Source organism: Chrysochloris asiatica, unplaced genomic scaffold (assembly GCF_000296735.1).
Source record: "Chrysochloris asiatica unplaced genomic scaffold, ChrAsi1.0 scaffold00184, whole genome shotgun sequence".
Taxonomy (NCBI): Eukaryota; Metazoa; Chordata; class Mammalia; order Afrosoricida; family Chrysochloridae; genus Chrysochloris; species Chrysochloris asiatica.
Window position 1 is genome coordinate 3,484,936 of NW_006408702.1, and position 10,605 is coordinate 3,495,540.

General features: G+C 40.6%; 1 protein-coding gene across 1 annotated transcript in view; it reads right to left on the reverse strand.

Annotated features, from left to right (window-relative positions):
• Positions 1 to 10,605, reverse strand: part of CHSY1 (chondroitin sulfate synthase 1) — a 119,389-nt gene that overhangs the window by 76,978 nt on the left and 31,806 nt on the right. The window contains 2 exon segments of the mRNA XM_006878273.1: positions 6,220 to 6,687; positions 6,689 to 6,715. Coding sequence (XP_006878335.1) covers positions 6,220 to 6,687; positions 6,689 to 6,715 — 495 coding nt within the window.

Here is a 10,605-nt window from a genome sequence, read left to right on the forward strand (position 1 = left end):
TGCCACTGTTGGTCGTTGTAACGTAACTCAGGATTTAATTTTCAGCCTAGTTCCTTTTTAGTCAGCCTGTCCCGCTCCACAATCCCCATGCAGGCCTTTTTCCTAGTGATAAAACAGTTCAGGGCCAACTGTAGCCGTTTGGTTTTAAGTGGAAACTGCCACTTTAAATTCCGAGGAGATCTGTGCACATGTGTAGTAGAACCCTCCATGGGTGGGGGTGGTGTGTCCACTCACTCAGACACCCCCTCTAGTCACAAGAATAGAGGTGCACAGACAGCGAGAGACCAACGAACAGATGGGGGGAGGGGGGAGGAAGAGTGTCCACACCTTTATATCTGAGGTTCTGTCAGGCATCCGTGGCTGCACTGATTGTTCCCCCTCTTGGTCTCGCCTAAAATGGAGGCTCTGGGAGCAGCTGAGCATCTTGAATTAGAAAGCAATGGATTTCTTGCTTCTGCTACAAATTCCCCTAGCTGTAAGCCTTCCACCCTTCTAAATATTCCTTTAATACGTGGTTCAGAGTTCTGGGACCATCCCCTGAGCCTGCTTGGTACGGTATTCTGTGGTGTTGTTGACGGAGCGCTTCACTGCACTTCTACCTGATCCGCCATCTTAATTTGTTCTCTCTCCTTTTAGATTTTGATGTGACAGTGTATTAATTTTCTTTGCAGTTACCCTATAATTTTTCCCCCATTTAAAACAGTTTTATTTCAAAATTTACTTGACTTCCTCACCATTCAGAAGTTCTGTGTCTACATTATTCCCTCTTTTGGCTTTGTAGTTGATTTCTCTGGTTTCCTATTTTCACTCTTGTAGGTTTGTTTTACTTTGAATGCATCTATATCTGGATTGAATTCTGGGTAGTGTTGTCATGTACAAATTTCTTTAATTTCTATTTATCTGAAATATCCTAATTTTGCCATCTCATTTGAGGGACACCTTTGCTGGGCATACGATTCTTTGTTGGCAATTTTTTTTCTTTCACAGTTTTGTATAGATCATCACATTGCCGTCCTCTCTGCAGGGTTTCTGCTGAGAAAACACAGCTGAGTCTTATTGGTTCTACCCTCTGTAGGTAATGCTCCATTTTTCCTGAGCTGCTCTCGGGATTCTTTCCCTGTCTTTGGTTTTGGAAAGTTTGATTATAATATGTCTTGGTGATTTTCTTTTGGGGTCTATCCTGTTTGGGGTTTGTTTACCTTCTTTACTGCTGTTGCTAAGTGGTGTAGACTCCGTTCTGACTCATAGTAACCCTTCATAGGGTTTCCATGGAGCAGCTGGTAGGTTTCAACTGCTGACCTTGTGGTTTGCAGTCCAGTGCTTACTCTACAGCACCACGCCAAGTTATTTAATGGTTATATTTTCATCTTTTATGATGTATTAGGAAAGTTTTCTTCCAGCAACTCTGACAATTTCCTCTATGATTTTTATCATCTGTTCCTATTTTGGTAATCTGATCACCCATATGTTATTTCACTTCTTGGTGTCCCACAGAAATCTTGGGATTTCTTCTGATTTTTTCCATTCTTTTTCCTGATTGTTCTTCTAGTTTACTAGTATTGACACTTATCTTCAAGATCACTGTGATAGTTAAGTTTCTGTGTCCACCTGATTGGGCCAGGATTCCCAGTTGTATGGTAGTTGATAGTTAAAACTGTGTGAAGATTGGCTATAAGCAGCCAATCAATTGAAAGGCTGTTTCCTTGGAAGTGTAGCCTGGTCTGAATATAATGGACACGCAAGAAAGACGTGTTCTCTTTCCCACTGGATCTAGATCTCACATCTGGGTCGCCCTCCAACCTCTAGTTCTTTGAACATCAGGCCAGTGGCCTGCTCCCAATTTAATGGATGTGCGGGAAAGGCGCTCTCTCTCACTTTTGCTGGGGACCTGGGGGGAGGGGGGGTCTACAATTGTAAGCCATTTCCTTGTAATTAACTTCTCTTTATATATATATGTCTCATGGCTTTGCTTCTCTAGAAAACTTCAGTCACTAAGTTAGGGTTCTATTGATTCAAATCTACTCCTTTGCCCTTTTAGTGTACTGCCCATTTCTGAGATCTTAGAATTAATCTTCTGGATTTCTATTTGCAGATTTTGTACTATTTCAAAATTTGCACTATTATCAATGTGTGCTCTTGTAGTGTTTTCCTAAATTCTTGTAAAGTTTTTTTTTTTTTTTTAATATTCTTGCTTTTCTTGATTTTTTTGTTATGCTGTTGAAGGTACCTAAATATCATTCTTTTGAATTCCTTCTCAGGTTGTTCCATTACTTTTTCTTCCTCAGAAACACTTTTTGGGAACTGCATCTTGGTCACTCTAAAAGAGAAACAAAAGGTTTCTGTGTGTGAGCTAAAATTGTCTGTTGTCTCCAAGACATCGTGGTGTCGTATTTGAGTTTAACTGATGATAGTATGTTGGTGTGTTTTTAGGCTCTGACCCACTGTCTCCTGATGGGTGTGGTTACAGAATGGCAGTGTCCACACCATTTGCCACTCACCACTCATGCAGTTCAGTTTAGAGTGGGCTTGGCTGGTGTTGACTGCTATCTACTGTTGAGCTCTTGGGCTCTTGTCTAGTGGGTGGAGCATTTCAGTCACGTGTGTGAATCTGTGCCAACAAGCCATCATGTGTTTGTCTCTCCAAAGCTGCTCACAAAGTTCAAGATGGCCAGGACACATCTGGCCAGCAGTCTCTTCACCAGTCCCTCTCTCCTCCCTTTGCCAACCCAGTTCAGCTTCTCTTTCCAGTAGGTATTCAATCCTTTTCTCTAACGTTCCTCTGAAGCACAGGGTTCCAGGATTGTCCTGTGTCTGTTTCATTTGATCTCTCTGTTGTAGAAGGTCTGTGTAGTATGTCTGCCTAGTCTGCCATCTTGCTGAATTTCTGTTCTTAGTCAAACACACTGAAGGTATTTAAAATAAAAGGTCATGAAGGATAGAACTGATTCTTAAATGGTTGGGGCATGTAAGTCTATGTCTACTGTGGGGATGGGGTGCTCAGGAGCACAAGCAAATTAAATAAATGTTAGCAATAGATGAAACTGGGTAAAGATACTGTGCACTATTTTTTTCTTAAGTTTTGAAATTATTTTCAAATAAAAAATTGTCTTTTAAAGAAGCATTTATTAATAATCACCACAGTAATCAAAACAAGTTCAGAAATCTGGATTTTTATTTTGACAGTTGTTCCTTACTTGGTGGTGTTAAGTGCCGTCAAGTCGGTTCCGAACAATATAGTGACCCTGAACAGGGTTTCTGAGGCTATAAATCTTTATGGGAGCAGAAAGCCTGACCTTTCTCCCACGGAGCAGCTGGTAGTTTTGAACTGCTGACCTTGCGGTTCGCAGCCTGATTCGTAACCACTACGCTACCAGAGTCCTTCCTCACTAGTCATTTTAATTATATAAATATAATTCTTAGGCATTATTTCTAATTGAAAAAAAAAAAATGTTACCACTCTGGCTAGGTTTTTACTAGAGCTAAATAAGTACCTTCTGAGACTTAGAGCTTAATATGTCTCCAACATAAAATGCCACCTCAATAAATTCTCGTAATTTAAGCCTTAATCAAGAAACTCGGTTTATAGGAAGCTTAATAAAAGGTCTTATTCCACATGAAAGATTAATCTCCCCTGAGAGGTGAACACAATGATAAAATCATAATAAAAACTTAGGTTAGAAGCACTTACATAAAAAACAACAAATAAATAATAAGTCTAATAGAATGTAAGTATGTGTGCCAGAAGATAAAATTCTTAAGAACAGTGATGAGATCTGCATGTAGAAGACAAAACTTTTAACTTGCAGAAAAATATAGAGGAAAATTTTTGTGACCCAAGAAAGGGAAGAATTTCTTTAGTAAAACATAAAGAAACACAGACCATAAAGGGAAAAACTTATAAATTAGACTACAAAACTTCACCAGTTCTGAATAATAAAAAATACCACCAATAAAGTGAAAAGACAAGTCACAGACTGAGAGAAGCTATTCTGTATCCAGCATAAAGCACTCCAACAGAACTGAAGACAGCTAACACTGTGCCAGAAAATGGGCCAAAACGATGAAAAGAGAACGAACTCACAGATGAGAAGGACAGGCCCTGAGGTTCCGCTGGTGGGAGGGTAAGTGGTACAGCACCAAGGGGCCCAATCAGGCAAGCTGTAAAATCAAGCTCTGTCACCACAGGCATTAAAGAAGTGAGAAGAAACCGAGACCCACCCGAAGCAGGCAGTGCACTCCTAAGGAGAGAGTACCCACAGGCCTGGAGAGCATCCCAGAGGGACTGCTTACTAGGACAGCCAAGTCTAGGAGGAGGATCCTCAGTCTGCATCAATGCTTACTTATTAGGACATAAGAAACCTAGGGTAATTACCATGATAACAGTTACACTTGGCCAGAAAACCATCTTCCAACCCTGCAGCCCCAGGGCAGTATTTTCTAAGTATACCTTGGCACTGATGTCAAAGTTCTAGATGAAACTCGAGATACCAGCTGTACTGTTGTCTCTAAGCAGTGTGTACATGATATAGCGCTCTAACCTTCAGACCTACTTTCTAAACTTCTTTCTCCTAAGTAGCCTACGCTCTGTAATCGCCTAAGAAGGCCAGCTTCTCAATGTCAGGGACAGGGGTACATGTTCTCAAATACACAAAAGATTCAATATTCCAACCACAATGAAATATGTTAAAGTTGTTGATGGTAAGTGCCATCGAATGTAAGGTTTCTGAGGAGCGGCTGGTGAACTTGAACTGCCGACCCCGCGGTTCAAACCAACTTCCACAGTCCAGCGCATTAACCCACAGTGCCACCACGAGATGAAGAAAATGGAAGAAATACTGAGTCATAGCTAGTCTGCCTTAAAATACAGAAATGCCCCAAACAGCTTCCCGAGCTGCCATTTTTACACTATTAAAAAGAAAAGAAAAAAACTCTGACAGGATTCACTGGGGGTGAAGGGCGACAAAGAAGCATAGAGGGGGTGCACAAAAAGATGAAAGGGTTTGCTTAGATCACATTCATGAAAGATTTAAATCTAACTTGGTCAATTTAACATTAGAAATGATAAGCAGCCTGAACATGCCAACTTCCCCCAAAGTTCACCTAAAAGAGTGTGATTACAAGACTTCAAGAGGAAGTCTCGAGGGAAGACTACTATTTCTTTACTTGATTACTTAGGAAATTAACTCAGGGAAAAAGCTAGCTGTCAACATTTGAAAATCTCTTTCTATTCCTTGGGCAAAAAGGTCTAGCAATTCCCTGTGTTCCTGACACCATTGATAGTTTAATATTACATAATACAATCTAAACACAATGTTGTCGTTGTTAAGTACGGTCGAGTCGGTTCCAACCCACAGCGACCCTGCACAGGGTTTCCGAGGGTGTACATCTTTACAGGAGCAGAAAGCCTCAACTTTCTCCCGCGGAACAGCTGGTAGTTTCAAACTGCTGACCTTGAGGTTCGCAGCCTGACTCATAAGCACAATACAACCTAAATAATTCTCTTTTTTCTGGTGAATCAGATCCTTTAAGCTTCAGGCAGTGGGTGCAACTTTTCCAGTCAAAACTATCAGAAGAAAATCTCTACAACTAGACGCCATTTAAATCATTTCATTCATATATCAAAATAATCTAGAAATTACCTACCACACATCCTAAAAGGAACAATTTATAAATACTATAAACTATTTCTATGGTAAAACTTACAGATTATAGTAACTTTCTAAAATATCAAGATTTAAAATATTAAAGTCCTATTGGCTTTTTTACATCAACAATCATTTTATAACTTCACAACATGTGAAGTTTCTAATATGTGGATCAACATGAACAGATGAGAAATACCATGCCTCTGGGACAACAGGGGAAAACAGTTTTAAACTCTTGCAAGTAACATCTCTAGAATAAGCAAAGTCAGATGAATTTACCAAATAATCATAAAATATAGTTAGGACCTTCAACAAATTATAGCTCTAACGTGAGCCTCAAATACTACTGTTTACTAACTAAGGTATAAGGACAAAGTTAAAAGAAAAAAAAATATGTTCCAACAGTCAAGAGAAAACGAAATAAGAAGAATCCAAAATGAAAAAAAAATCTACGGCTAGGTGTATGTAATACCAACTCTTAACACTGATGAGGGTAGTATGAGTTTCCTGATTATTTCAAAACTAATGACAAAATGATGAGTCTTCTTCCCACAGTGAAGAATTCTGTTCTTACCTCATAAGACCAGACACACTGCACTCCTGCAAACCTCCGGACACACCTGCCAACCTCTACATCCTCATGGGTGGTGTACATTTCTCGGAGACATTTTCCAATGTGTGGTACCATTCTGCGGAGGACTTCCCGGCTCATGATGACACCAGGGCCCCCCATGCAGAAGTTCTCACCAGGCTCAAGTGCCAGTTTCCCCATTTCTTCTGTGGTGCCCAGTCCCGTCTGCCCAAGAAAGAGGGGCTCACTGCTATTCAAACTCCTCAAAAAGTTCTCCAGACGATCTCCTTTGATATACACATCATCATCGGCTCTCATAAACCATTCGTACTTGTCCAAGTAGTGGTCATGCATATACTTGAGCATCATAAAAGACTTCTTCTGGGGTGGGTAGGAGTCATCCACACCATGTAGTGGCACAACTGGAATGGGAATCGATGTGTCTGAACCCTCACTGGAGAAGAATTCCACTTTCCCAGGAATTGTCTTGGACCACGTTCTAGAATTAAAATAGACAGCAGTCAGAGAACAGTTTATTTCAAGCATATTTCTATGTATGCTCATTTGAACCACTGTGGGTTCAAAAGGACAATAAAAAATACTTGATCTGCTTGCTTCTCTTAACATAAACCCAGACTACCAAGTACCACAGAATTCAAATTCAACATCCAAATAATAAAGAATGAAGAACCATTAAAGCATTTTTCATTTAACCAAGTTCTACTTATGGCTTAAAAAGCAAATACCCAAGGCACCAAGTCAAGGTGTTCAGGATAATCCTCTGATGCTACCAACTCCCTACCTACAAACTTCTCAGCTCTACCAAACGACAATAAAAATTGTTCCTTCAACAAATTTCTCTGAACACTCATCAAGTGCCAGTTACTTCGCTAGACAAAATGAATGCAAGGGAGACAAAAACACGGACCCAGGCTCAGGGAGCCGACATCAGGAGGGACACACACTTATCAAAACTGTCACACCGGCATACACAGCCTCCGCTCAAGTGAAGGAAATGTATTTTGTTTGACAGTCATAACAATTCTTTGAGATTATAGATCATTTCAGTGCTTGGCACACAGTGCCACCACCACTACGGTCAGCTGCCATCAAACCGACTTTGACTTAAAGCAACCTCAGTGTCAGGGAGAACTCTGCTCCACAGCCTTGTTTTCAACGGCCAGTTTTTAGGAAGCAGATGCCAGGCCTTTCTTCTGAGGTACCTGAGAGTGGACTTGAACCTCCAAACCTTCTAGTTAGTAGAGTGTGTTACCCATTTCCAACATCTGTGCACATTAACAAAAGTCAACAAACGTGGTAAACTGATACTTCCCACTGGTGATTTAAAGATGCTCTGTGCACGCAAAAAGGCAGAATTGTTTCTGTTTTTTAACCTCATAGAAATTTCCAAATGGACTTCTCATTAATCTCCGTAAGTCACTCTAGTACTTTTGACTACTCAGAAAAGAAACTGACTTAATCAAACCAGAACATGAAAACATATGAAAAGAGATAAAACTCGCAGGTATGCTAGGGTTGAAATATACTATGATATATATTCTGGAATATCATTTCAAACTAAATAAATAATCATTGTACAATTAATTTTAAAAGGATAGTGAAGGAATTCAAATTGAGCTTCCATCAAATTGCTTCTATACCGTGATGAATAAAACAGACCAAATTCAAAGTAGCAGTAAATAAAGTATTAAATACTAAAGTAGCCAAACCTAGAAGCCATTAAAGTGGGAAGACACCAGGATATTAATTGAGAGATGGAGTAAGTCTGCCTTCAAAGGAACAATGCACTAAAGAAACAGTATTTAACATAACGTTTTAGAACACAGGCTCAGGATATGAGGTAGCCAGGGCTAGAATTCTGACTTCTCTTGGGCAGGCATGCCCAGTACCACAGTTTCCTTATCTGTAAACTAGGGGCAGTAACCGCATTTTCCTTACAGGATTGTTGTGAGAATTAAATGAGGTAACATATCTGCCGTGCTGAGGAACTGATATGGAACGTAGCAAGCACCATATTAAGTGTGATCAGAGACAAAGAGTGTAAGAAAATCACGTCAGCTGGGGAAAGAAAAAAGGAGCTGGAAAGAAAACGTGGCCAAACATGGGCTAGTTTGTCTAACGACTGCCCACTGGAGAGTTCAGGTGCTCTGGGAAAGGCAGCTCCTTACAACGCTACACCACTGGCTAAAATCCCAACACTCGTATATGAGCGCTAAGTACAAAAGGATTACAATAGTCCCTGAAACTTTTAGTAAACAAATATATCAAAACATGAAGCAATTGTTTAGCGACATCTCCTCCACCTAGGTCTAGACACTCCTGAAGGAAGTGTTTCCCATCTCTCTAACCATTCCTTCCCTGAGAATTCTGTGCTCTTCAATTTACACCCTGTCAAAATGGCAGCTGTGGCATCCTCAAGGGACTCAAATTGTCTTCCTTTGAAATATTCTGAGTTTTAGGAGCAAAAGAAGTCTGAAGAGGGCAAAATGAGGGCTGTAGGGTGAATGAGGTAAGGATTCCCAATGAAATTCTAGGAGGACATCCCTGGCACATCGTCACGAAAGAAAAAAAATTCCTCCTCAGCACAAATTTGTTGACCTTTATCTCACCAACACAATTTTCCATTTTCTTTAAAGTCATAACCACCCCTGAGATGGTCCTGTGTCCTTTGAGGATATCTGTGAAGATTACAAACAAAAATTCCACTGAGCTGACCTCTCTGCCTTAAATTGACCTGGCTCAGTAGATTCCCTCAGAAGCCACTGGTTTGATTGGACTTTGTTTTGGGAAAACTATATAAGAAGCATATTACTGAAGAGTGTCTGAAGGCATCCACCAATCTCAGAGACATGTTTAAACACATTTTGTTTAGAAAAAAACCGGAAAATGGAATGGAACCCGTGGAAAAAGAATTTTTTAAAAGCCCCTGGTGGTGGTAGGTGCCATGTGCCGTGGAGACAGTTCCGACTCACAGCGACCCTATACAGGGTTTCCGAGGCTGTAAATCTTTACGGGAGCAGAAAGTTTCATCTTTCTCCCACAGAACCGCTGGTAGTTTCAAACTGCTGATCTTGAGGTTCGCAGCCCGATTCGTAACCACTACACTACCAGAGCTCCATTGATACGCCCTTAAGGAGGCTTTAAAAGAATTTGTAGAAAATGGAATTATTTTCCTATGAACCTTTTGAAGACCCCTCCGTGTGTATATACATACATATGTACACAAACATATATATATGCACATATACATACACACTGTTGTTGTTAAGTGTCATAGAGTTGGTTCCGACCCATAGCAACCCTGTATAGGGTTTCTGAGGCGCAGCTGGTGAGCTTGAACCACTGACCTTGTGGTTCAAACAGAATTTGCAGTCCAGAGCATTAGCCCACAGCGCCACATACACTCAGTTACTATCTTACCTGACATTTCACATTTATGACAACAGTAAAAAACTATCCATTTTGTGTATTGTTGCTATTGTTGTTGTGTGCCGTGTGACCCTGTGCAGGGTGTCCGAGGCTGTAAATCTTTACGGGAGCAAAAAGCCTCATCTTTCTCCCGCGGAACAGCTGGTAGTTTCGAAGTGCTGACCCTGAGGGTTAGCAGCCCTATTTGTAACCACTTCGCTACCAGAGCTCCTTGTGTATTACTGATTACTAAATCAACAACAAATGCCGAATTGTGAGGCAAAAGCAGCACTGGCTGTGATGGCTGATGTTCAACCGTTTCCAGACGTAGCAGATGATCAAGAGCCTGAAGGAAGAAGTAAGTCCAAGGTGCGCTGAAGGCATTTGCAAAGAACCAGGCACTGGGAACTGATGGAATACAAATTGAAATATTTCAACAAAGTAGTGCAGCACTCGAGGTACTTACTCATCTCTTCCAAGAAATTAGGAAGACAACTATCTGGCCAACTTATTGGAAGGGAATCCATATTTGTGCCCATTCCAAAGAAAGGGGATCCAACAGAATGTGGAAATTAATCAGACAATATTATTGATATCCCATGCAAGCAAAATTTTACCTAAGGTAATACAGAAATAGCTGCAAACATACACTGACAAAGAACTTCCAGAGGTTCACGTTGGATTAAGAAGAGGACGTGGCATGAGAGGTATCACTGCTGATGTCCGATGGATCTTGACTTAAAGAAAATTAGCAGAAAGATGCTTATCTGTGCTTTACTGACTACGCAAAGGCTTTCCATTGTGTGGATCATCACACGCTATGGACAACATTGTGAAGAATGAGTATTCCTGAACACTTAATTGCACTCATGAGGAATCTGTACATGGACCAAGAGGCAGTTGTTAGAACAGAACACGGAAACACTGAGTGGTTTAAAATTGGGAAAGATGTGGGACAGG